Source organism: Pogona vitticeps, chromosome 2, assembly GCF_051106095.1.
Source record: "Pogona vitticeps strain Pit_001003342236 chromosome 2, PviZW2.1, whole genome shotgun sequence".
NCBI classification, from domain to species: domain Eukaryota; kingdom Metazoa; phylum Chordata; class Lepidosauria; order Squamata; family Agamidae; genus Pogona; species Pogona vitticeps.
In genome coordinates this window covers 173636652-173663408 of record NC_135784.1, presented here as the reverse complement: position 1 = coordinate 173663408, position 26757 = coordinate 173636652, and the positions used below count along the sequence as shown (strand labels likewise).

The following is a 26757-nucleotide window of genomic DNA, read 5'->3' as shown; positions in this document are numbered from 1 at the left end:
TGGTAGCTTTTTGCCCAGAGTATAGGGTGTGCATTACGACAATCAAATGTTGACACACACACAAATTTGAATATAATGCTTGATTTATGAAAGTAGAAGTCAACTTTCTTTTTTTTTTTAAGCGAAAGAAATGAGGGAGACAGACCTGTTTTGTTCTGTCGGCAATCACTTGAAAGCTACCAGAGATTAGCATTGCCTCCAGCAGCTTTCCAAAACTTTGTGTCCTTCACTTGCCACCAGCTTCTAGCCAGAAATAACTCTGTAGCTTTAAAAAAAATTGTGAGAAATATTATCTAATCTTTATTGTTTGTTTGTTTACTGCCCCACTAGTGCCATGCATTATTCTGGGTGGATCACAGATATTAAAATACTATAATACATGTAATCATGTATTAAGTAAACAGTTAAAGAAACCACAGCAAAGAAGGCCCTTTTATGTCTGCTGAGTCTGTTGAAGCCCAGAAGTAATAGATTTCTAAAATAATCTTCCCAGAATTCCATATCATGCATGTTAGTTCTCCATGTTGTTATTTGAACTGATTCATAAAGTCTTTTCCCTACCCTTAGAAGTTAGGTCAGCTTTAGTAATTAGTTAAAGATATGTCCTGATGATACCTTGCAGATATAATGAGATAGCTTTGAAACTGCTCAGGTGTGTTTTGTTCTGTCACCTTGCACTTGCAGTGACATCATAAGGTAGTTATGGCAGCATTGTGACCATGGGTTTGGCAGAAACTTGAGGTCCTTGTCCTGACTTTGCTGGAGGAGCAGAGGTTGAGAGACATAAAAACACCAAATTGTGACCGGAGAGGGAGGGTAAGAGTCAATCAAATAATAGCATCTCTACACTGTACTATGATTTAATACATATGTAAGTGACATGACTCTGTAATTTGGTGAAATATTTAAAATTTTCTGCTGTGGTTCAAATGAGTGCCAAAAAGCTCTCTAGCATAGAATTCTCATTGTCTCACTAAACTGCAACTGCCAGAATTCTCTAACATGAAGCTGTGCCAGTTAAAAATGTTACTAAACTGCTGTAACTATGTAACATTGATACAGTGCTTTCTGATGGGAAGCATGGGTCATAGAGAAAGTGAGTTTTCAGCTTTTATTATTTTGCAACTGAAATTTTTCTTTTCCGTCTGTTTTGCAGGCCGTGTCTACTATTTCAACCACATCACAAATGCCAGCCAGTGGGAACGCCCCACTGGGAACAGCAAGAACGGACAAGGGGAGCCAACAAAAGTGCGATGCTCACACCTTTTGGTGAAACATAACCAGTCTAGGAGGCCTTCTTCATGGAGGGAGGATAAGATCACCCGGAGCAAGGAGGAGGCCCTGGAGCTAATTAATGGCAAGTAAAAGCAAAGGAAAGGGAGAGTTTAGTACACTGTAGTTCTCCTTTCCACACCAGAGAGTCTAACCCACTATGCAGTTGTTTCCTTTCATATTTCTGATGGAACCAAACAGCATTTAGACAAGTGGGACTTTTGCTTCACTCTTTGCCCATCTTTGATTTGTATAGTTCAGTTGCCTTTTGGAGCCATCTGTTTTCTACGAATTATGCATGCACAGTATCATATGGTTTCCAATATGTAGCAGAAAACATGGAATCCTGACTGTCTTCTCTCATTATTTTAATATCTGTAACTATTAGGATTATGAAGGTGCAGTTGGAAGCACAATTATCCATGAAAGGCTGGCCTTTCCAAGCCTTCCATGGTCCCTTTTTCACTACCTCTATTCATGTTTAGGCCAAATTATTGTGGTCAGTTCATCATTTTTGTCAGGTAAATATTTGAGGTTTGAAGTCCTATTTCTTAAAAACAGCAGACAGCATGATAAAAATCTGTTCCTGTATCATAGCAATTCCTAGTGCAGATGGGAAAGACCCTAATGGCTGAATTCTTCCTCCTCTCCAAATAAAAGTACGTGTATATATGTTTGAGTGAAAGAATGTATGTATGAATGAATAATTATATATAAATTCAGCCAAATTAACATATTGTGGTGAAAAACCAGTGAGAATTCTACTGTGGCATCTGATTTTTAACGTGTAGCTAGTCATATGGAGGAAGTTCAGTTCTATATCACTCCATCAACATTCTAAAGAGGAACTGTTTAGGAGAACCGTAGAACTGAGGATCTGACTGTGGGTTATGTCTAGCACAGCCACTTTGGAACACATCTCAAATCACTGTTGACTATTTTGGCCACTGAAACATCAGTTGCCACAATTTTTGACTTGTTCCTGTTTTCTCGTTTTAACACAGCACTTTATTTTGTAAAACCACCCAAGGGGTTTGCTTGTATTTTCTTTGTAAAAATATGTATTTTTATATGGAAAATAAAAACTATATTTGAAGCCAAACCAATGTTCTGTAACACATTTTCTTTTATGTTTTATTTTTACCTTGTTGGTGGGGAGGAGGAAAGGGTGGAAGATAACTGGGTATAAGCAAAGCAAAATCAGCTATCACATACTTGTTTTATCTTCCGCATGAGTTCAGCTGCAGTGCATGCTAATCTAACATTCTCATTTTTAAGCAGACATTTGATTTAACTGGTTTAAAAATAGTAAATGTGTTTTGCTGGAAACATTAGATCCTAGGTGACAAAGTTCAGCTCCAGTTAAAATTAAAAAAAATCCAAGGTATTTGTATCAGCAAGTAGAGAAAAATAGTACTATGGAATCCTTTAACTAGTTTCTTAAGTTCCATGTTTCTTGTCATCATCCCTTGTAGTCTCTGTTGTAGTGGGGACAAGAGAATGATAACCTCTAGGAAATAACATTCTGCATTATTTCAGCAGAATAGAAGTCAGGGTGGATTTGATTTAAATCACAATTTAAATTTAAAATTTTGATAATTAAGTTGATATAAATTGTGATTTAAATCAACTTAATTTAAAAAAAATCATTAATTTTTATCCACTTTGATATAAAATGTATCTGACCTTTTGGAAGGTGAAGAGTATGTAAACTAGACCATTGATAGTTCCTATTATGTCATCTAATCTCAGTGACAGCAACAGCTGTGTGCTCTCTGAGGCAAGGGGCAGGAGACAGGCCTTCCCCCAAATTTCCTCTCTTAAGTTACAAGGCTGTGGCCATAGAATGAATGGGTTGGAGATAGAAAAGGAATGTAGACAAATAAAGCTTGCATGGATTGGTTTCTTTTAGTCTGTTACCAGACATTGGGGCGCTTTCCCATTTTGTAATTAGATTTGAGGACTCTCAGAGAATGAAGCTGTTTTGCTTTGGATCTAGTACTGCCTCTCTTTTTTCTCTACCTTCCTTGTTGCTTCCTTTCACTCATCTGCTGGTGGATTGCTCCATTTCTTCTATGGAGTCCGCTGCATATCTCCTTTCCAGTTCCCCCAGTATCTTACATCAATATAATCTTTTCTTGACAGAAGTGATTGATGGAGCTATCAGTTGAAGATGAAGTCTAGAACAGGCTGTATCTGCCAGCATTAAGAAGTTTTTATTCTGCTGGATTCTGTGCAGATAAATGGTGTATTGTGTCCTTTTACTACCGTATTTTTTGCTCCATAAGACGCACTTTTCCCCCTCCAAAATGTGGGGAGGAATGTCCATGCGTCTTATGGACCGAAGGCAGCAATTTCGTCGCCACTGGCCCCATGGGGGGGAGCGTCGCAAGGGTCCGGGTGAGCCTTCCAGGACCCTTGCGAGGCTCCCCCAACCCCCACGGGGCCGGCGCCGGCAAAATCGCCTGCTTCCAGGTGGGGGGAGCGTGGCAAGGGTCCAAGGGAGCCTCCCAGGACCCTTGCCATGCTCCCCCCACCCCCCCCTGGGGCCAGCCCTGGCGAAATCACCAGGTTCTAGGAGTGTTTGGAAGCTTGATAAGCCTCCAAACACTCTCAGAAGCTGGCCATTCTACCCCCCCTGGCCCCATGGGGGGGGTGGGGGGAGCGTGGCAAGAGTCCAAGGGAGCCTCCCAGGACCCTTGCCACGCTCCCCCCCCCCCCCGCACAGGGCCATCACCTCCCAGTTTCTGGGAGTCTTTTGAGGCTTGGGAAGCCTCTGAATAGTCCCAGAAGGTGGCGATTTTGCCCCCTCTGACCCCCGAGGGGGGCAGGGTGAGTCTCTAAAGTGTCCTGGAACATACCCTAGTACCCTTTGGAGGCTCACCCTGCCCCCCCGCTGGGCCAGAGGGGGGGAAATCGCCAGCCTCTGGGACTCTTCTGAAGCTTCCCAAGCCTGAAGTCCCAGAAGCTGGCGATTTCGCCCCCTCTGACTCCTGGGGGGGCAGGGCGAGCCTCCAAAGGGTCCTAGGATGTGTTCCATAAGATGGACCTCTCCATAAGGCTCACCAATTTTTAGGGGAAGAAAACAAATTTTTTTTTCCTGTTTTCTTCTCCTAAAAATTTGGTGCGTCTTGTGGAAAGGTGCGTCTTATGGAGCGAAAAATACGGTATTTTTTTCTTGACAATGAGAATGTGTTAGTCAACCTTACTCTCCAAATCAAAATTTTTGAAAATTGGGGATTGGACAGCAAGGAATGCAACTTTCTGGCTCTATTGTTCGCTATGGTTTTTGGTAAAAATCTGCCCTCTTGTGGAGGATGGTGAGGATCTTAATGGGAAAGCATTTTTTTAAAGTCATATTGGTGGCATATTGCCATGTTAATGGCTGGTCAGCCGTCCCCCAGCCATAAATTTAGCTAGTGGGTTTTATATTTTTGTAACCATGATTATTGGGACATCACAGAGCTGAACAAAAAGCATGTTAGATGTACTTTTGATCTCTCTAGGAATGGTTAATCATATGTTAAATAATGTTCTCAGTGACTTATGTCCTTAATTTCCCCCCTTGAGCATAGGCTCTGTTTAAACATTTATTTTCACATGACTATAATTAGAACCTTGTATATACAGTGGTGCCTCGCTTAACGGGCGCTCCATTTAGCGACGAAACCGCATAGTGATGAACTTTTTGCGATCGCATTGCGATGTTTCCTATGCGGTTTTTTCGCTTTGCGATGATCAGTTCCCTGTTTTGCTTACTGATCATCGCAAAGCGATGATTTTTTAACAGCTGATCGGCGGTTCCAAAATGGCCACTGAGTAAAAAAAATGGCCGCCCGCTGTATTTTCGCACAGATTCCTCGCTTTAGAGGAAGCGAAAATGGCCGCCGTATGGAGGATCTTTGCTTTAAGGTCAGTTTTTTGCCCATAGGAATGCATTAAACAGGTTTTAATGCGTTTCTATGGGCTTTTTAAAATCGCATAGCGACAATCGCTTTGTAGCGATTTTTGCTGCACGGATTAACGTTGCTATGCGAGGTACCACTGTACTTCTAAGTAGAATCTTCAGCAATTTTGGAGATCACTTATTCACAGGGTGGATATAAGGTGGAGGCAACTTGATGGAACATAAAACAACTAGAATCTTTCTTTTGTAAAGTCATTGTAGAAGCTGAGGAATGGGAGCTAGATGCACATCTGTCATTTGGTGTGATAATGTTTATATTCTAGCCAGAAGTCTAGAAAACACTCTAAGCAAGTCAGATCACTCATGGTGGCCTTGTTGTTTAGTCTGGTCAAGTTTCAAAGCTGTGTGATGCATTTCAAAGGTTTGCCATGCCAGCCAAAGTAAGATCCTATCCAATCTCCAGATCACATTTTTGATGCAAGTCAGAATTTATAATGTCTGTTTCAATAATGTGCTGAAGTAGTTTTAAATTTCATAGCTTCATTTTCTAGGAAATGACAGCTTTCACCCTATAACAACATCACCTTTCCTGTATTTTTGAGATAGAGTAATAGAGGGGACAAGGAGGGGGACCCTCAGCATTTCAGCTGTTTTCAAGCTGTGCTGCATGTGTGTGCTTTTGAAGTGTGTGCATCCTAGAGCAATATACATTTTCAGCTCCTAAGCATCTAGAAAGGGAGGCATGGTTCATTGTTTGGACCTCCTTGCCCTTGGAACAGGGAACAGTGGGTTCTGAAGCAGATTAGATTGGGGTAAGAAGGTTATTACACATAGACAAAATCTACAGGCTCACTAAGATCTCAATTCTTTTATCCTAAAAAGCTTTGTATACTAATTGAAGATGCTTCTGTGTTTGGCAAAATGTGGCACAGTTATTAACATGCTGAAAACTTCTTTTTTACTCATTTGTGTAAATGTGGCACAGTTATTAACATGCTTGAAAAAAACTTACTTCTTTTTTACTCATTTCTATTTAAGACATTTTAAATATCCTTTCATTTTTAAAGATTCGTTTTTGAACCACATCCTTAAGTAAAATCAGTGATGTATAGTCCTCTTCCTGCTTATTGTGGGTTGGATCACCTCCTTTGGGCTTAAATAGTGAGGACTTGCTGGTTACTATTGTATAAAACTAAAGACATATTTTTCCTCTAAACATCAGGAGTTGCCTTATACTGAATCAATCGAACCATTGATCCACTTAATTTGTGTCTGTGTCACCAGCTCATTCCTAGTTTATTTTGACTATCCAGCATCTTAAGCACAGGATTTCCTTAATCATGCACCCAATAACGTTTTTTAAAAAGATCCTGAACTCAATATCTTCTGCACTGGCCCATGGCATCTCTGTTTAACATATTTTTATGCTACTTATGAATTATTTTTTCTAGTGAAGAGAAGAACCAGGCTGTGGTAACAAGTATTTTAACATTACGTTGATAGAACTAGTGACATCAAATAGATATAAAGAAACAGTTTCTATTTAGAAATACACAAAGAGGAATTTGGGAGGGGGCACTTCCTACTTGTAGACTGACATCAAGAATGTTAATCGGGCTAAATGCTGCAAGTTAAGCTGTATATCTCTTCATCTCATTCACAAACGCAACTTACATGTCACTCCAAAGTGGGAACGTGGAAAAAATGGATTTAGATCAGACAGAAAATCTTGATGCATGTTGCAGAGTTCTTGGTGGGGGAAAAGCAATTAACTGGCATTTTTATTTGTTCTGGATTTTTTGTGTGCTTTTCACCGTGATGAGAGCTGTGTACATGTTGCTTAGTCTCGTATTGCATACAAAATCTTAAGGATAGAAGGCCCATTTCTTGCTTTTCTGACTTTCCACGGGTGGAATTGTGCAAACCTCCTTGTAGGTAACTTTGCCACCTGCATGCTGACATAGTACTAATCTTTGCATGTTTATTTTCGCCCTACAGATTGGCAAAGGGAGTTGTCATTACGGCTTAATTATCTTTGTATTGCTAAAATGCTGTAAGCCAAATTGTGCTGCCATTCATCAGGCTGTGCTGCTTATAAGCAGTATACATAATAATTGATGACATAATGTAGGTTTATTAAAACATTAAATAAAACTCTGATGCAGAACATTTAGTTAAGGCATCTTAAAATACAACTAGCTTTAGAATGAATCTGACTTGAGAATACTTCAGAGCCTACACATCTTTTCGGACTGAATCAGTCATCTGTGAAACACATGGATTAAAAGACCCCCACCCTGAGTGGGGATCTTACTTGCGAGATCCTGCATTCTGATTGCTGCCTCACACTGTTAGAGGTTGAATGTTCTTGAGTTGCAGACCCACGTGCTTCACTTGTTACAACAGACAGTCAGTAAGCATTTGTTGGGGAAGCACACGAGTTACAAGATAGCTTGGTTTGAGTCAGCTGTCAGGACCACGGACTCTTCACTTGTTACTTAATTAAGGAAGAATTTGAATGTTTGAGTGAGATTATTCTTACAGTGCTTGAACAAAAGTACACAGAGCATAAATGCACAGGGTCAAATACAGGTGCAGCCTATGTGTCCTCTCCTTAAAATGCTAGACGAGGCTCTGGCAGCCGTACAAATGAAGTGGCTGTGCATTTGGCTGCTGGCACTTACTTGGAAAGCCTTCCGCCCCTCTTCGAATAAGCTGTCATTTCCCATGTCATCTTAGAGGAGGGGTTGTGTGCATGCTGTGCCTGGAGCCAAAGCTTTGCCTCTTAAGTTTGTGAAAGGAAAAGCTGAATGCTACAGTCTGGAGGCATTTATGCAAATTAAGCACATTTGCACAACCTCATTAGCATGGGTGTGCCCCTTTTGCAAGACCTGAGGGATATGTAAAAGAGGCACATAGGCACTGAACCAGCAGCATGCAACAACCTTGCTAGCTTTGAGATGTTATTTTATTTGAAATGTTTTAAATGCTTCAAATCTATGATTTCACTTGAATAAAAATGTCTAACCCTGAATGCTTTCCTAGTGTTTTAACATGCACCTTATAAAATATCAGTTACCTCTTTGGTATGAGCATACCTTATTGTCTGCTCTGCTAATTTTGCTGCTCATCGGTAGTTTTGTAGCCTGGGTATGTAGTCTGGAGGAGAGTGGTCTTCTAAGTAGTGTTCTGTCACTTTCTGTTCTTCCACACAGCAGTCTCATTCATTTGAATAATGAGAAATGGATCACCAGATGGCTGAGGTGCAAAAGATTCATGGATCAGTGGCATGGCATATGCTTTATGGGCAAAGCAACAACAACACACATCACAACCCAAGCTCAGCCTCCTGTATCCATGTGGAAATATTCAAAATCATGTAGAATGGGTCAGTGCACACCAGGGAAAGGGAACATTCTCCCCCAAGGCCTAATATAACCTTGTAGAGGTTTTCCCTCTGGCTTTTCAAGAGAAAGCTCACTCTCCCCGCAAGCTGAGGCCCTAGTTGCTGGGAGGTTCTTCTGCATGCTGCTGGTACTTCCTATATAGGAGGAAGAGAAATCCCTCTGGGGATGTAGTTCACCTGCATACCCTATACTCCTTCCTAGTGCAGGATGATGTGGGGAAGACACCTCCCTAAATCCTGGCAATAACTGCAGCCAGTGTCTGGGGTGACTAAGCCCTTTCCCTAGTCAGTGAAGGAGCTTCTTCGGGACTAACTGATAGTGGACAACCTGGCATTATCCATCCTGTGAATAATTAATTTGTCCTTTCACCAAAGAAAAATTCTCTACTCAGATGTAGACTGCACAGGGCTAGGTGGGCAAATGTTATACTGTACTGATAGTAAGGCAACAATCATAAGTACAGTACCTATCTCCAATGTAGAAATGTCTGTACTATAGCAATATAGATTCCTGTAAGATAGATTTAGGAATTGTTATGCTTCAAACCTTATATCTTTGTAGATTTAAAAAAATGGTTGCTGATATATTGTAAGAGTCCAGCTTTCATTATTAAATAACACATCCCTTGTGAGAATAGAAATTGCATGGCTTTCATTCATGGTTTTTAGTATCCAGTGGGATTTGGCTCCCAAGTGGGCACTGATAGCTTATGGGGGCTTGGGGCAGATACTGCTTGACAGATCACATGTGGGTGTAAATACAGGAAGGCAGCTGAATGCCAAAACTGTGTAAAGGAGTGTAATGTAGTCAGACATGGCCTACAGAACCTACAGGTCACCATAAAAGGCCAACAAAGCGATAAAGATAACAATGAAAAGCCAAAGGTAGGACAAGCAGAAAGGAAAGTAGGTTATGGAAGAGAGCTAGTAAAGTGTTTAGCAAGGTGCTGTTGCTGGCACTATAGCTCAGACAACACCCTTCAGCTTCAGACCTCTGTTTAAAATACTTTTGTTCACTCTAATACTGGTGGTGATGTGCCTTGGGTAATGGGAGAACTCATCTGAGATCCATTGGTGTGCCTCTCCACTGTCCCTCTGAAATTCTTTTAGCTTGCATGTTTTGTCTTCCTCTGTTCTGATCAAACCTTTGATCTTGCCATCAGATCTCACTTCTGTTAATAACATTGCTGAGTGACTGAAGATTCTTTGTATGGGAAACTCAGTGGCAACACACACACACACACACATTTATCTACCTGTTCATTCATACTTAGTCATCTCCTTTTACTCCTAGATTTGCATTGCCTGTTAAATATCGTAGTCACATACGATATTTCACCACTTTAGTAGCAGGTAAGGACCACTAGGAATCCTCTGATTGACTCTGATAAGCAAAGCTTTTTGTTTATGCTCTTCAAGGGAGAAGAGTTCCCATTAATTGATCATAAAACCTTTCTAAATTCCTACAAACCCCAATTTCATATGGATCAGTAGCCTGAAATGTGGAAGAAGGGTAGGCATCTTGAAGACCAAAATTCCACACTTTTTTAAACCACAGCTCCCATAAGGCCTAGTTTGCATGGCTAATGGTGAGAAATTATGGGAGTTCTCCAAATTATCTGGAGGGCATGATGTGGGGTATGTACGGTAGTGTTATTCAGATCCAAAACCAATTAAATTATGGAAGTCAGTAATATGAGCTGGGTCATTTCATTACAGAATATTAAAAAACAATTTCTCAAATTGCTATATGGGTTTTTGGCCACATGTGGATTAGTTTCCAGTGTTTTACAAGAAAAATCTACTTCCAGAATTGTGGCCAAGGACATAATGGAGAATTTTTTTTTCATTGTTTATAATTAAGATATGTAATCTACCCTATAGAGAAGGATGAGTGACTTCTGTGAGCCCAGGAGTTTCTGTCTCCAGAACATTCTGGGCAGGAAGGAGTCCATTTCCAGTTCTGAAAAAAAAAACGTTCGTTTTTGGTGTTAAACACAGTATTTCATATTTCTTGTTCTAGGAGCCATTTTCTTGTGGAGGTAGAAAAGACTTATGTGAACTATAAAAATGGCCTTGGGGTTGTCATGAAGCCCTGGGGCCATGCTTTGCCCATCCCAATATAGAAAAAGTATCTCACCAAATCTCTGATGCTTAGAAAAACCTTTAAGATGGGGAAAGGTTAGCTACTCATTATGATATGTGTGAATTGGTGCCTTGCAAGTCACTGTAAGGGGCAGAACTTGTAAAAGCTGAATTGGAAAGCTTATATTTGCATGTTCTCATCTTCGATGCTTAATTGAACCCAGCTTGAATTCAGGTTTCTCAGATGTTGACCAGATGGTGAGTCCAGTAAAGAAAGATTATCATTGTGTCACCTCTATTACAGTTTCATTCCAGTAAAAACAAAAGTCGTGCTTAAGTGGGAATGGTAACAATTAGCTATTTGCTGAACCAGGAGGGGTGGGAGGAAAAAGTGCTGACGTGTCTGTAAAATACGGGATTCCCTCCCCCATGGACCTGAGTTTTTAAAATGGCGGTTGTGCCATCTAGCATGAACAGGGTATTAGTAGTCCTATTGCATGTTCAGGTTCACTGGGTCTTCCATATGTTGGAGCAGTCTCAATTCTGGGGTTTAGCCGTCGTAGAATTGGCTTTCCTAGAACTCCATGAGCATCGAAAATGATATGCTATCAAACAGGATGAGCATGTTGTCATCATTTCCTTTATACCAAGTAAACTTTGGTATCTTGCAATCATTAAAAAGTTTAATGTGAATGAGACCACGAGAGTGCTTATCTGCTACCTGATGTCCCAGAACTGCATCTTCAATTAGAAGTTCCAATAACAGCATTTTGTCTGGATTTTATCTATCTCAGATAGAAAACCCAAGTAAATGAAAAGTCATGGCTGGCTGCAGCGGTGGAAGGTCTCCATCATCTGATAAGGCTATAGAGAGAGACATTTTAATCTTGTTTTGTATGAGATCGAGATGTAATTCTTATATTCAAGTGATGTTTAAAATGTATTAAAGGACCAGTTGATATCCCTGGAGACGCAAGCCCTTTTGCTATCAGATAATTTTTTATGTGTGTTAGAGCAATCTTCTATGTCACCTTAAGGACAGAGGGAAAGACATGATTAAAACTTATTTCATCTAACTATCCTGCTGTGGTGTTGATAAAACCGGTTAGAAATTCATTTATTTGTCACTTTTATTATCATTGCTTTTTTTAAAAAATGTTTTTTCGCCCAAGAATGAAATGCCATCCTCAAGAAGGTGGGGTGGTGATGGAGTAGGGTGATTTTCTGTATTTCTGTCAACACCTGCATTTGTCCTTGATAACTACCATTTGCTGTAAAGGTCACAGGCGCTTGCATATAATTATTTAAAATTGGCAATGTGCACTTTGGCTCAATAAGCATATGAAGTGAGATTGATACTGTTGACTTGGTGAGAACATTCTCTTATTATCTCCCAGAAAAATTGAGCAGGTGAAGTTATAAACAGCCCAAAAAAAATCTCACTAAAGAATTTATTGCTTGAATGCCCACCTTAGCTGCAATCAAACAGCTGAGCCTCATTGAATTTCTACGAACAGACATGCCATACCTGATGAACATAATTATAGCCCAGAATTGTTTAAATAGATCCCCTGGGAAGCATCAGTTTGACAGGCGGATCGTCATTGCCTTTCGTGTTTTTGTTTAGAGAATTTTAACTCTGTGGGTACTGTGGGCTTTTTGTTGTTAAACACCACTGTGAGGTCTAAGCGCTTCTCAGTGTTGTCTATGCTTGCGACCTTTATCCAGGGTTATAAATAGCCTGACCTACATTTCCTACTCTTATAGGCAACTAGACGTCGAAAGTGTTCCTTACCTTTTTTTGGAAATTCCAATATGCTCCAATTGACTTAGATATACTGAGCAAATGGCTACGGTATTAAATAGTGTATAGTATGCTGGTTTGTCTTTTTGTTTGTTATTTAGTTGTTAAGTCATGGCCAACTCTTTGTGACCCCATGGACCAGAGCACGCCAAGCCCTCCTGTCTTCCACTGCCTCCTGGAGTTTGGTCAAATTCATGTTGGTAGCTTCAATGACACTGTCCAACCATCTTGTCCTTTTCCTCGTACCTTCACTCTTTCCCAACATCAGGGTCTTTTCTAGGGAGATTTCTGTTCTCATGAGATGGCCAAATTATCAAAGCCTCAGTTTCATAATCTGTCCTTCCAGTGAGCACTCAGGGTTGATTTCCTTTAGAATGGATAGGTTTGATCTCTTTGCAGTCCAGGGGATGCTCAGGAGCCTCCTTCAGCATCACAATTCAAAAGCATCAATTCTTCAGTGGTCAGCCTTCTTTATGGTGCAGCTCTCACTTCCATGCATAACTACTAGAAAAACCATAGCTTTGACTATGTGGACTTTGTCGGCAAGGTGATGTTTCTGCTTTTTAAGATGCTCTCTAGGTTTGTCATCACTTTCCTCCCAAGAAACAGGCATCTTTTGATTTTGTGGCTGCTGTCACCATCTGCAGTGATCATGGAGGTAAAGAAAGTAAAATCTGTTACTGCCTCCATATCTTTCCCTTCTGTTTGCCAGGAGGTGATGGGACCAGTGGCCATGATCTTAGTTTTTCTGATGTTGAGCTTCAGACCATTTTTGGGCTCTCCTCTTTCACCCTCATTAAGAGGTTCTTTAATTCCTCCTCACTTTCTGCCATCAGAGTGGTATCATCTGAATATCTGAGGTTGTGGATATTTCTTCCGGCAATCTTAATTCCGGTTTGGGATTCATCCAGTCCTGCCTCTCGCATAATGTATTCTACATATAAGTTAATTATGCAGGGAGACAATATACAGCCTTGTCGTACTCCTTTCCCAATTTTGAACCAATCAGTTGTTCCATATCCAGTTCCAACTGTTGCTTCCAGTCCCACATATAGATTTCTCAGAAGATAGTTAAGGTGGTGAGGCACTCCCATTTCTTTAAGGACTTGCCATAGTTTGCTTTGGTCCACACAGTCAAAGGCTTTTGCGTAGTCAGTGAAGCAAAAGTAGATGTTTTTCTGGAACTCTCTGGCTTTCTCCATAATCCAGCACATGTTAGCAATTTGGTTTCTAGGTCCTCTGCCCTTTCGAAATCCAGCTTGTACTTCTGGGAGTTCTCGGTCCACATACTGCTGAAGCCTACCTTGGAGGATTTTGAGCATAACCTTGCTAGCGTGTGAAATGAGTGCAATTGTACCGTAGTTGGTACATTCTTTGGCACTGCCCTTCTTTAGGATTGGGATGTAGACTGATCTTTTCCAATACCCTGGCTACTGCTGAGTTTTCCAAACTTGCTGGCATATTGAATGTAGCACCTTAACAGCATAATCTTTTAAGATTTTAAATAGTTCAACTGGAATGCCATCACCTCCACTGGCCTTGTTGTTAGCCATGCTTTCTAAGGCCCACTTGACTTCACTCTCCAGAATGTCTGGCTCGAGGTCAGCAACCACACTATCTGGGTTGTCCGGGACATTCAAATCTTTCTGGTATAATTCCTCTGTGTATTCTTGCCACCTCTTCTTGATGTCTTCTGCTTCTGTGAGGTTCCTACAATTCCTGTCCTTTATCATGTCCATCTTTGTACAAAATGTTCCTTTAATATCTCCAATTTTTTGAACAGATCTCTGGCTTTTCCCTTTCTATTACAGTGGTGCCTCGCTTAATGGGCGCCCCGTATAACGATGAAATCGCATAGCGATTAACTTTTTGCAATCGCTTTTGCAATCGCTTTACGATGTTCCCTATGGGGAAAAATCCCTTTGCAATGATTGGTACCCTGTTTTGCTTACTGATCATCGCAAAGCGATGATTTTTTAACAGCTGTTCGGCGGTTCCAAAATGGCTGCCGGGTAAAAAAAATGGGCACCCGCTGTGTTTAGGGATGGATTCCTCGCTTACCGGGCAGCGAAAATGGCTGCCGTATGGAGGATTTTCGCTTAAAGGTGAGTCTGAAGCCCATAGGAACACATTGAAGGGATTTCAATGCATTCCTATGGGCTTTTTAATATCGCATAGCGACAAAATCGCTTTGCAGCGATTTTTGCTGCATGGATTATCGTCGCTATGCGAGGCACCACTGTATTTTCCTCTATTTCTTTCAACTGTTCATTTAAGAAGGCCCTCTTGTCTCTCCTTGCTATTCTTTGGAAGCCTGCATTCCATTTTCTGTAACTTTCCCTATCTCCCTTGCATTTTGTTTCCCTTCTCCTCTCTGCTATTTCTAAGGCCTCATTGAACAGTCACTTTGCTTTCTTGCATTTCCTTTTCTTTGGGTTTTTGTTTGTTTGGTTTTTTTTTTTTTTTTTTTTTTTGCTGCCTCCTGTACAATGTTATGAGCGTCCACCCATAGTTCTTCAGGCACTCTGTCCACCAAATCTAGTTCCTTCAATCTGGTCTTCGCTTCCATTGTGTACAATGGTGCCTCGACTTGTGAATTGGTCGTAAGTGGAAGCACCATTTCCCATAGGAATGCACTCATTAATTCATTTCGGCCAGAGGGGGGGAATCAACAAACAAACAAAAAACCACAACCCAAACCACTGCAAGCCACATCAGAATGTGTTGGGGCCGGGGAAAAAATTGCTAAAAAACCACAAACAAACAGAGCAAACCCCATTAAAACTCGCTGGGGCTGAAAAAAATAATCACCAAAAAATAAGACAACATAGCAAGTGTCTGAATGCGCTGGGACCGAAAAAAACACCACACCATAAGAGTTGGTTCAGAACCTAGAGTGGAGGATTTTAGAAATGGCACACGTAGATGCCACATTGAGGGAAACAGTCTTCCATCTCACAATTTATAAATGGGGCAGAGGAGGTGAAAAAACATCTGTCTATTGGATTAGACAGATTCTGATAAAATTAACCAAAACCAGGCTGGCCAGAAAATAGCATTGGGGGGGGGACTTTAGCTGTGATGGAGACTCCTGGGGACTCTTGCTTCTGCTGGTTCTGTTCTGACTCTTAAGTGGGAAAGAAATGCACTACCCTGGCATGGAGTGTAGAGGAGCCAAAGATCCTGAACTTAAGCTGTAGGTCATTCTGATGTAGCAGGGGTGGTGGGGCATGGATGACTCTTTAGGTTGGTCATTCTCAACCTTTTTTTCGGCCATGGCCCTTTTTGGAGCTCTTCCGAGGAGGACAAGGATGCAACGTGAACAGGTGAATAGAAAATCCTCTTTCACAGTTTTCAGTCTGTGGACCCCTTCAAGTGTTCCATGGGACCATGTGGTCCCTGTTGTGAATGGCTGCTTTAGATGACCTGTGATGATTTCCACCCATAGTGAAAAGAGCCGAACCGTGTAGGAGAGCTGCACCACCGTATCTTGTTGATGCCACCATGTCATAAGCATGACACTAAGTCGAGGAAAGTTCGGAAACTGAGCTAGGCACCCATATGTTCCTCTCCATGCTTAAGGGGTTGGTCAAGTTACTTGTAAACCTTGCTTGTCTGTAATTGTCTGAAGAATAGAACGGACAAGAGCTGGTTTTGCCAGATCTAAGCCACACTTACTGTAGAAGGAGAATATGTTTGCCCACATTATTACTCGACATAATTACTAAATGCTCCTTCCAGAAAAACCAACCAATTATTGGTAGTAAATGCAAAATATCTCAGTGGCATTTATTTTCTGTGCAGGTGGTGTTAATCTGCAGGAAAAAAAAATGTGCCGGGAGTGAGGTTTCCAGGCTCAGCTTCTGAAATAGGCAGCTGCAAAATCCATTTTGGGGTCCTGGGTAGTCTTTGGAGTAGAAACTTTATTTTCACATTTGCTTTCAGTAATTTTGTAGGTGCTCTGTCACCAGGGTGCATTATCATCTGGCGATACTTGCTCTGTGATGTTGTGTACAAAAAGGGGAGATTTAATGGTCTGTGGAAGACTAGATTAGTGACAAAGGAAGATTAGTGACAAAGGAGAGTTTTTCTCACTTCGACTGCAAATTCTGTACATGGTGTACCTGTTCCTGTTATTTCAAAGGGCTCAACAGGACTATAGATTGTTCCTTTCTAATATAGGTTCAACTGAGAAATGTCCTGTTTCTGAAACATTACTCCTGATTTGAAGTGCCTAGGACTGCACTGTAATCCCATTGAGTTTAGTAAGTGAGAGAGAATAGGATTGCTACTAAATCGGGTATAGAATTGCTGCTTTACATTGAGCCTGTATAGTATATTAGTTGGACTATTGGGTCTCAAGAAGATGGATTGAAATACCTACTCTTGCTATGAAGCTCACTGTTGAATTTGAGCCAGTCTATGATCTCCTTTCAATGCCTTTGTCTGTAAAAGAGGTGACAGTAGCCCAAAATCTTCCAATAAAACAGGTTTATTATCTAACAATTTATCAGTCTCAAACATGTTCACATTATTCAGTTCCGCTTTTAACAACAAATCATACTTCTTAACTTCTATCAAACCAGGTAATTCTCCTTGCAACAAAAGAGGAGATGAACTCTTAGCTGTAGGTCCCCATTTCTGCCTAGTGCCCGAGGTGTGTCTGGCATATTGTCTGTTAGGGCTATGGTTGTGGATGGTATACCCAGCCCACCTGTGGCTTCCAGACTTTCTTCCCCTTGTTCTGTTTCAGCGGGGGTCTGAAAGGACTGAGCCCACGGGGTCTCCCAGTTGACGCCATACAACTCCTCTGTTCTTTTGTTTGTTCTTCCCTCTCTTCTTTTCCCTTTCCTCTGTCTCGCCCCAATATGGTGGCTTTCTATAGGTTTGTCTTTTCCATTCTTTCTCTGCATATTCTCTGGGTACTCGAAACTCTACCCATTCCCCTGTCCAGGGATCTTCTTGTACCAAACCTACTAAGTCTTCTCTTTCCTCTGCTATATCCTCCTCAGGCCAACACACCTCTCTTTTTTCCTCCTCCAGACTGCTGTCCCCCTCCTTCTCCCCCTCTTTTCTATCCTCCCTTTTCCTCCGCCACATTAATGCCCCATAGTGCTTCTGTACTTATTTCCAGTTGCTTTAACCCTCTTTCAGTGGTTTCTCTTCCTCTGCTCTGTTGATATGGGAGTTGGATGGTACACCCTGGAGAGTATCCCTGGGTCTACTTTCATCCTCACACAGTCTCATGCTGTGAACCTAACCAATTCCACAGGCCTGTTATGAAGAGAAGGAACATTAGGTTCTATGATTATGGCACTGGTGGTTGATACTTCCAGAAACAAACAAATAAAACTAAGGAGTACTTGGAGGCCAAGATCCTCTAAATGGAGTGGGTTTTATTTTTTAGATGCTGGCTTGTTTTTTCTTGAAAAATGTGGTCCTCAAGCTACAAGGGAACTGTTTTGTATTGCTTGGAATTAGATCAGGCCATTGGCGATGCAGGCTGTTAAGCACCAGTTTTGGCCTTCCAATTATATTGGACACAATTTCAGTACATTGGGGGGGGGACAAGTTGTGTGTGAGGGGAGGATTCTTCACTGCAGCCTTTTCTGCTTGAGTGCCCCCCCCCGGTGCATGCCCCGGCCCCAGATTTAGTTCTGTGGTTCTCAACTTCTGTCCCACAAGATTTTTACACTTCAACTCCCAGAATCTCTGACCATTGGTTGAGCTGGCTGGGACTTCTGGGAGATGAAGTCCACAGAATTCAGAGGTAGAGAAGCACTCATCTTCCAGACTTCTAAATTGTCACACAAGAAGAAAGGTTAATCCAGTACAGATGTTCATCCTCAAACATGTGGAAGACTAAAGAGCAAGGATGTGTGGAGCAGGCCAGTTAATTCTTCCTCACTTTCTGCCTCATGTCGTGGAAGCGAGGGGAGTAGGGAAAGAATCTCTGAATGGATTTCATACTTAATCTGATTTACATCTAATTTGTCAAGATTATACCATAGTGGGTTGCATATGAATTCTCAGTTTAGTGATATCCCATTGTCAAAAATGATGTGCCTGACTTGTGTAAGCCAAAGGTGTGATCAGATGGGGAAATAGCTTGTTCTTCTTTGTGCTCCTTGTTAATACACACAATAGGGTTTGTTCTGTGCTTGCGCAGAGGTTCTCGGAAGCTTCTAGAGATTTAGCACACATTCACCAGGACTGCTCCCTGAGTACAGATCATGCAATGCATGGGAGATTGTGAACCAGCTTGACCTTGATCCATGTGCAAAGCTACTATCTTCTTTTTTTGAAAGCTGGGCTGGAATGATTCCTCCATGGACGGAAGGGTTGCTCCAAGGGAGATCACTCCCAGTGAAGCAGCCCTCTCCTGCACAATTAGGCATGAGCCTTTTTTTGTACAGTAGTTTGATTGCACCCTCAATCAGGGAGAAGACCTGCCTTGCAGAAAGGTTAGAATACAATAGGTAATGATGTCTCTCTTGGCCACTTTTCAGCTTTCTGTGAAAAATATGATTTTCTAAAGAATCCAATTATCTACCTCCAAAGAAATCTGAGACAAGAAGTGTTGATTACTGGAGAACATTTTAACTTTCAGCAGCAGCTTGGAGAACATCAGGTTTTGTTAGTTTTATTCCCCAACCCATCCTGATTTTACAGGGAAATTTAAAGGCAGAAGTGACTTGAAGGCTAGCAGGTTGGAGTAACTGCAAGAGAATCAGTCTTTGCTTGCAGTTGTGGCTGTGATAGTAAAACTGAACTACTTCAGATGGACGTGGGGAATATGTCCCCTCTCTAGTTCTGAAATGTAAAAACTTGAATGTGGAAGCCTCTCTGCCGACAGCATGAAGACTTTGGTGCTCCCAAAAGAGCATTGAATTCTGTGATCTAACATCCCCAGCCATGCTTAGAGTGGAACAGCCGGGAGACTTTCCATCTCAATGAGAACTAGGTTGGTCTGGTTATTTGTTTGTTTGATTGATTTTATATACCACCCCTTTAGTGGAAACACTGATCTTGGTAGTTTACAAATTAAAAACCCAGAACTTCACATGAGCCCACGTGACAATACATTCAATATGGCAGTTCACTGATCTAGATCTAAAATTCATACAGAAAGAAAAAGAAAGCACAAGAAAATTAAGTGAATAGTGACATCATTTGGGTGATAGGTTATTGAAGGAAGCTTTATATTTAATTTCATCTTCACTAATTTCCTAACTACCAGGATGGAAGAAACCTAGCATATGTCAACCAGAAGCTTATTCCAAAGATTGGGGGCTACCACCAAGAAGGCCTGGTTCCTTGTTGTCACCTTTTGGCCTCCCTCAGTGTGGCCACTTTTAGCAACATGGACTAAGGGGAGGGGATGGAATGGATGGTTGATTTCTGAGAGAGACGTTCCAACAAGTATCAAGGTTCTAAACCTTTAAGGGCTTACCTGTGTAGTTGAAAAGCTGTCTCTCCCACTCCCTCTGGTTCCCTCATCAGTTTCTTCATTCTTTTCTGTTCTTCACAGGCTACATCCAGAAAATAAAATCTGGGGAGGAAGACTTTGAAACCTTAGCATCACAATTCAGTGACTGCAGCTCAGCCAAGGCTGGAGGAGACTTGGGTACTTTTGGAAGAGGTAAGTTGATTTCACTTGGTCACAGTTCTAGTATGTCCCAAGGGGAGAGGAGGTTTTCAAAAGCAGGGATGAGAATTTCTTTCCCTGATGAAGAAAATGCTTTTCTGTAAACATCTGCTTAGTTGGACATGTAAAGAGGAGTTTTAAAAGGTCAGTTGGCAGTAATGTTGAAAATCTTTTTTTATGCCCAAGCTCAGAGTCCATGGGCTGTTCATTTCAAGAGATACATGGTGTCTAGAGACCTACTTGTACAAAGTCCTGGGTTCCATGGATTATGGCTAAGAATAATGCAGGTCTAACAGGACAATGCTGGTCAGATGTCAGATTATGAGACAGATTTTCTGGGCACTGTTTAAGTTCTACCAATAGCAATGGAGAAAAAGGAGACAGCTTTTTTTTTTACTTGCATGGAATGTGACCCTCAGAAGGATGCTACTCCCTCCTCTGTCTATTAATCTTGTGATGTCATTCCCCGCCCATGACCTGCTACAGTAGTAAGAGACAGTGCTCATAAGCAGCCACAACCTTGGGGTTGTTGTTTGTGTTTCTGAGTGTGGTCCCCCCTCTGCCCATTTCTTCTCACATCTTGTGTGGGTTAAAGGCTGCACGAGCTTGTCTGTTTCAGGGCTGGTGTTTTCTGCTTTTGGATTCTCAGTCCAATTCTTAAGGGAGTTTATTTGGGGAGAGGAGAGAACTAGTATGTTCATGTTTCAATGCCAGCAGTGTGGCCTCCTCTCCAGCCATGCGACCAGTGCTATGATGCCACCACCACAATGCCCCCTCACTTATATAGGTCTTCCCAGGAACCTCTTGGGTTTGTTCATTCCAGAATACAATGTATCACTGCCGTTTGTGGGTGCCATTTAGGGGAATCCTCCCTTAGGCTTGAGGGATCAAGCCTCTTGAAGCACACATAGCTAAGTGAGGGCTGCCCATCTTGTGAATCACTAGGCTGAGAGGTTGCCCTCATTGCTTGTGGCCATGGCTAAATAAGAGAGTAATGCACTGTGTTGTTTTAAGAGTAGAGTGTTGTGACCAGTTATGTACTCTGGATTGTCTGACCCGATTGCATGTTTGGATGCCCAATACTGAAATAGAGGTATCCCTTTTAAGACGAATTAAATGCATATGTACTTTGGTCTTTGCTCTGGAACAAAAAGATTCTTAAACAGCATCCTAAGATACTGTGATCTGATTACAGCATTGTCTACCTCGTTCATCCCAAAAGTATCACAGGGCAGTGATTGGTCTTTCCATCTGTTACAACTTAAGGCCTTTCTCTGTTTCATTCCACCTGATTAAGTTTCTTGTCTGCTTTATTGCACCAGCTGAGGCCTGGCTTCCTCTCTCTCTCTCTCTCTCTCTCCTTGGCTTCAGCTGGGTGTTTATATTAAAGGCTACTTAGTTGTTAACAGTTTCACCGCATGGAGGTTGTTTCACCTGCTGGGTTCTGCATTTGATCGATCGTTGGTGCTAGCCTTTTCACATGACACAATAGATCTAGAAGGAATCCCATAGGTTATCTGGCTTTGTTCTCGGACAGTTGAGTTAGGAGTGCTGGAGCCTGTGTTTCAGCAATTTCATTCTGAAAATGCAGAAACCTGGTCTCCTCACCAGAATAGCCTTCATAAAACAAAAGCAACACATACAGATGTACACTGACAGCTAACACCAAGGGAAAGTTTTAATCCTCAGGGTTGTGTAGAGAGAAGCTTGTTGAAACAAAAAGGAATATCCCAAGATAGTTGGAACAGGATTTCTGTGGTTCATGGTAGACTTTACAGGTGGCATGGCCAGAGAGGAGGCAATTTCCTTGGTTTTCCTGGTTAGTGTTACTATCCTCATGTCTGAGTCAACTGACTTGAGGATAGAAGTAGCACAGTGCTGGTGCTAGTCCTTTTCATGAGGAAGGTGCCAAGTTCCACCTCCACCATCTGTAGTGAAAAGGGAATGCACAGGAAAAGGCTGTAGTTTAGTGGTAGGGCTCATGGCTTTGCAAGCAGGTGTTGAAGATTCAGTCTCTGGCATCTACAGGTGGTGCTGGGAAGTTACCTTGTTGAGCTCTTGAGAGCTGTTTCCAGGCAGTCCTGATCCTATAGGGATAGATGGACAAAGGGTGTGACACTATAGGAGTCGGCTTTCTGTGATCCTCTGTCCCTTCCTCTCTCTGTCATGAGGGCCTGAGATCTGGACGGCTGCAGTCAAGTGGAAACGACTAAGCTGTGTGGCCCACTCTATGTGGCCTGACATAAGGCAGCTTGATGTGTCCACAAGGGTTGTGACCCTTTGGTTCCAGCCGCTTATTTATACTTTGCCAGTTAAGCACACTGGCAGACCTTTGCTTACTTTGTATGACTTGGTTCTGCTTCTTTGCACCATGGGGAGAGACAAAATACAACCCAGCCTGCTGAAGGTCTCCTTCTCTTGCTAGGCTGGCCAGTCCTCTAAGCTTCTGAGTTTCACTAGCCTTTTTTCATGCATATGCCAGCTTGCAGTCTAGGGAGTTGCTTTTGTTTGAGACAGAGATGGGGATATTCGTATTTGTATACAAATATGAATATCCCCCTACAGGTGGAAATAACGAGGGTCCAGCCCCATGGGGCCAGACTGTCACTCACCGTTCCGCTGCTGATGCCAGCTCAATGGAGCCTTCCTATCTCACCATTGTCTGCAATGGATTAGCCATTCTGCCACCTGGCAGAGAAGCTTGTCATCCCGCCTCCTTCCAGGAGTGGTTAATCTATTGCAGACAACAGCGTGATAGGAAGGCTCCATCGAACTGGCGTCAGTGGTGGAATGGTGAGTGGACAGTCTGGGCCGGACCCTCGTTATTTCCACCTGTGGGGAGATATTCAGATATGAATACCCCCATCTTAGTCCCGAGACAACCAGGATGCTGCATATTGAGACTGATGCTGTTTTCCTACACTTGCTGGAAATAGGGGCAAGGTGAATGGGGCATGACCTAAAAAGCAGGCAGGGGGCAATGAAATAGAGGAGCAGAGCTAGTGAGCAAGCAGGCCCTCAGGTCTGCTACTCAACTCCATCTGTTCTTAGAGCCTTTAATTTCATGTCTTGAGGTCTATGAAGAACAGGTGCTATAGTGTGGAAAGTGAGAGTTGAATCTAATGGGGAAGCCTTGCCTGCTCATGGTATGAGAGGGATATCGTTTAATTGCTTGTTGTTAGAGTGCCATTGAGATGCCAGCTCCTCATGACCCCCTTCTTTTACTGCTTTGTTGGCAACAGGATGATGATGAAAGCAGGCTGCATGATCACTGGTTCTCTGATAAATATGGTATCCCCCACAACAGCAGTTCCCAACCTTTTTCGGTCCGTGGACTGCCTAGGGAAGGTGGGGCACCCCCCCGCTCTTGCGCATGTGTGAACAAGTGTGCGCTCTCTCGCACAAGCCCATGTGAGCGCCGCACCGCTCATTTGCACATATGTGCATGCACAAACGGTGGCAGCGCACTTGTCTGGGTGCGCTTGCATTCATGCACATGTGTGCAAATGGTGGCGCGGCACTCTCACGGGCGTGCTGGAGCACACACACAACAGCAAACGAGCTGTGTGGGGGTGAGTGCATGCGGGGGGTGGGGCAGGAGGTCTGTCTCCATGACCTGGTCCGGCTCAGGCCATGGGCTGCGGACAGGGTGTTGGGGACCTCTGCCCTACAACATAGTTGATGTTTGCTCAGGTGCAGAACTACAGTTGGGTATTTTCTTGCTCTGGAGCAATTGTTCTGTGCTATCAAGCCTAACTTATAGCACCCTTAATATAGCTTTCAAAGTACATAGGTGAGATAGTGAAGGAGTGGCTTTATCAGTTTCACCTCCCCAGTGAGTTTCCATGGCTGAGTGGGAACGAACCCAAGCCTTCTGAGTATTAGTCTGTCCTGTGGCAGTTATGTCATGCACACACCTGTCACTTGAAATGTTTTCCCAGGCAAATGGCCTCTGGGTAGCTCTGAAATTCACATGTGGCCCACTAGTCCTAGAAGTCTCTGTCAGATGGTCAGTGGGCTTAGGTGTTTTCCCTGCATAACCCCATGTTTATTTCAGAACCCATAAAAACATATTTATTTTATTTTTTAAAAAGAATATTTATTTTTCAATATATGGAGATAGCTTATATAGCCTACTTATTTTAAAATCTATACTGTACTTACTATTCTGAGCAATGCTGCATTTTAATTTTTGTGACCATTTTGGAGAGTGAACTCTACTCATGTTGCATAATATTTTTTGTTAAATTGGCTCTGTGCCCCTTCTAATCATTTATAATAGTCAAAATAGTTTTCCCACTTTTTTTTCAAATTCTCTAACTGATCTTCTGCTTACATAACTTGTGCGTTTTGCCATTTTGGCATATTCAAGCATTTCATGTCTCCAGTCTTCTTTTGCCGGCTATGTCTCCATTTTCTACTTTGTTGCCATCACTACCTTAGCTGCTGTCAACATAAAATTGAAAAGTTCTTCTGAAGGTATTTCCAAATTGTCTGGTGTTATTGCCAAGAGCATATTTATTAAGCAGCAGACTACCTGTTGGATGTCTAAATCTGTTTTGAAGTGGAAGAGAGGACAGTATCCCCCTTTCCCACCTGCTGAGTTTGAGGCCATTATACTTAAATTAATGTTGTTGTTGTTGTTGTTATGTGCCATTGAGTTGCGTCTTACTGACAGTGATCCTATGAATGAATGACCTCCAAAACATCCTGTCATCAGCTTTTCCACATGCAATGCTGTGGCTTCCTTTATTGAGTCAATTCATCTCTTTAAGTTTCCTTCTTTGTTGCTGGTTTCAATCTTAATTCATACGAGGTGGCAAAATAGCGCACTTTTAACCTTAAAACAAAGGTGTGTGGGGAGCATGGAGCTTCTTGTAAAGGGGAAAATTCCTTCTGTGTCCCTGCTGTACTGCCACATTTCAGCAGCATGTGAGAATACATGGTCGCAATATGTGGTTTTTCACTGGACTCAAGGGTGGGGGTGGAGCCCCTCCACCAGAAGTTGCTTACCATTGTTCTCTGTGGTTGATTCCAGATCACAGAATCCTGTAGATCTTGGCACACTCCAGGTGACTTTGTCAGGACCTTGAAATTTCTCTATAAAGTCCTCCCTGTAAAACACCCAGCACTTTAGGTTACTTTCTAAAAGAGGTGGCAGGCAAGTTGTCCTGCAGAAATGCTCTCTCTGTGTGTGTGTGATCTTCATCATGAATGTAGCAGCAGCTGTCGAAATCTCAGTGTCCCCAGGATAACTTCTGAAGGGCAGAGGCAGTGTTCCAAGGCCAAGAGGCCATTCTAGATTCAGCTCCCTTTTGTTACCAGTAGCATTTTTGCAGACTAGAAAATAAAACACCCTCTCCCCCAGCTGAGTTCCCTTACTCTTACAGAAGTGTTAAGAAACATCCACTGGCCTTCCAAAGCTGAGTAAAAACGGTGAGTTACATTCCTCTTGGGGGGGGGGGTTGGTTTTTAATGAGCTGCTTTGCACATTTGTCCTGTCATTCAGAATGTCAGCTTACAGGACAGGTGGAGCCTGTCACTTCGCCAGGATGTCATCCAGAGAGCTATGGCATCTCCTGTGTCCACAATTCCTCTTAGAAATAATGAAAGCCCTCCCTGCTTGTGAATGCAGTGACATGTTCCTTCAGCTACCAGCTGAGACACTGTTAACTTTATCTAGCCAGAACTTTTTAAATTAGAAACTCGGGTCTCGATTTGTCTGGTGACAGGCGTTTTATATGCTCTTTGTCTTCATTTCTCTGTCACGCCATTAAGTGGTAGCAATTTCTGTCTTGGATATTTCCTTTTTTTTTTAAGATGGTTGCTAATATTGGCACCTTATGGATTGGGAAGTAATGAAACATCCATTAATCTCATTATTCTCATGCCAGTGACTGGTAGTTTGCTCCTTTAAAAACTGTCAGGTCTTCCTGATCTTTGGTGACTTACGGAAAGAGATGGTTTTAGATGAGGAGGGCAAGCGATGCACAAGGAAGCTGCTGGAATCTTTTTGTCCACTAGGTGGCACTAGTGACATGAGCATCTGCTCAGCTTCCCAGACACTCCACCTTCCGTCTCTGGTCATTTCACTCATTTTGTGAGGCTGCAAACTATAATTTATTGGAACTATGACTGCTGGTTATGTTTAGGAGTGAGCCAGCTCAAACACTCAAATATATCTTCTTAAAAAAACATACATATATAGACACAAAATGGAAGTACAGTAATTGACATTTCCCCTCTTAGTTTTATTGAATTCTGGACAGTTTTTCATCATCTTGAAATGACGACTTCTTGGTCTGAGAGAATAACATTTGGCTTTTAAAAAAGATAAGTGAAATGGGGCTGAGGAGAGTATTCATACAGAGGTATCTCAAACATAAAGGAGTGGGATATCTTCCCTCCCGTGCAAAATCCCTTAAAACTTGTTTTTGTGTGTAAACATGTTTGTACAATATATAAGGTTGTTATGTTCTGTCAAATCACTTCAGAGTTATGGTACCCATATGAGTCACTGACCTTCAAAAAGTCTGATTCCTTAAAGGCCCTGCTCAAGTCTTTCTGATAGAAGGCCATGACTTCCTTTACTGAGCAAATCCATCTCATGTTTAATCTTCCTCTTTTCCTACTGT

At 42.1% G+C, this 26757-nt stretch overlaps 1 protein-coding gene across 2 annotated transcripts in view; it reads left to right on the top strand.

The window, feature by feature from the left end:
* Positions 1–26757, top strand: part of PIN1 (peptidylprolyl cis/trans isomerase, NIMA-interacting 1) — a 52873-nt gene that overhangs the window by 19173 nt on the left and 6943 nt on the right. For both annotated transcript variants that reach the window (XM_020779193.3, XM_020779196.3), the window contains exons 2-3: positions 1157–1357; positions 20006–20116. In XM_020779193.3, the coding sequence (XP_020634852.1) occupies positions 1157–1357; positions 20006–20116 (312 nt within the window). The remainder of the gene's footprint in view (positions 1–1156; positions 1358–20005; positions 20117–26757) is intronic.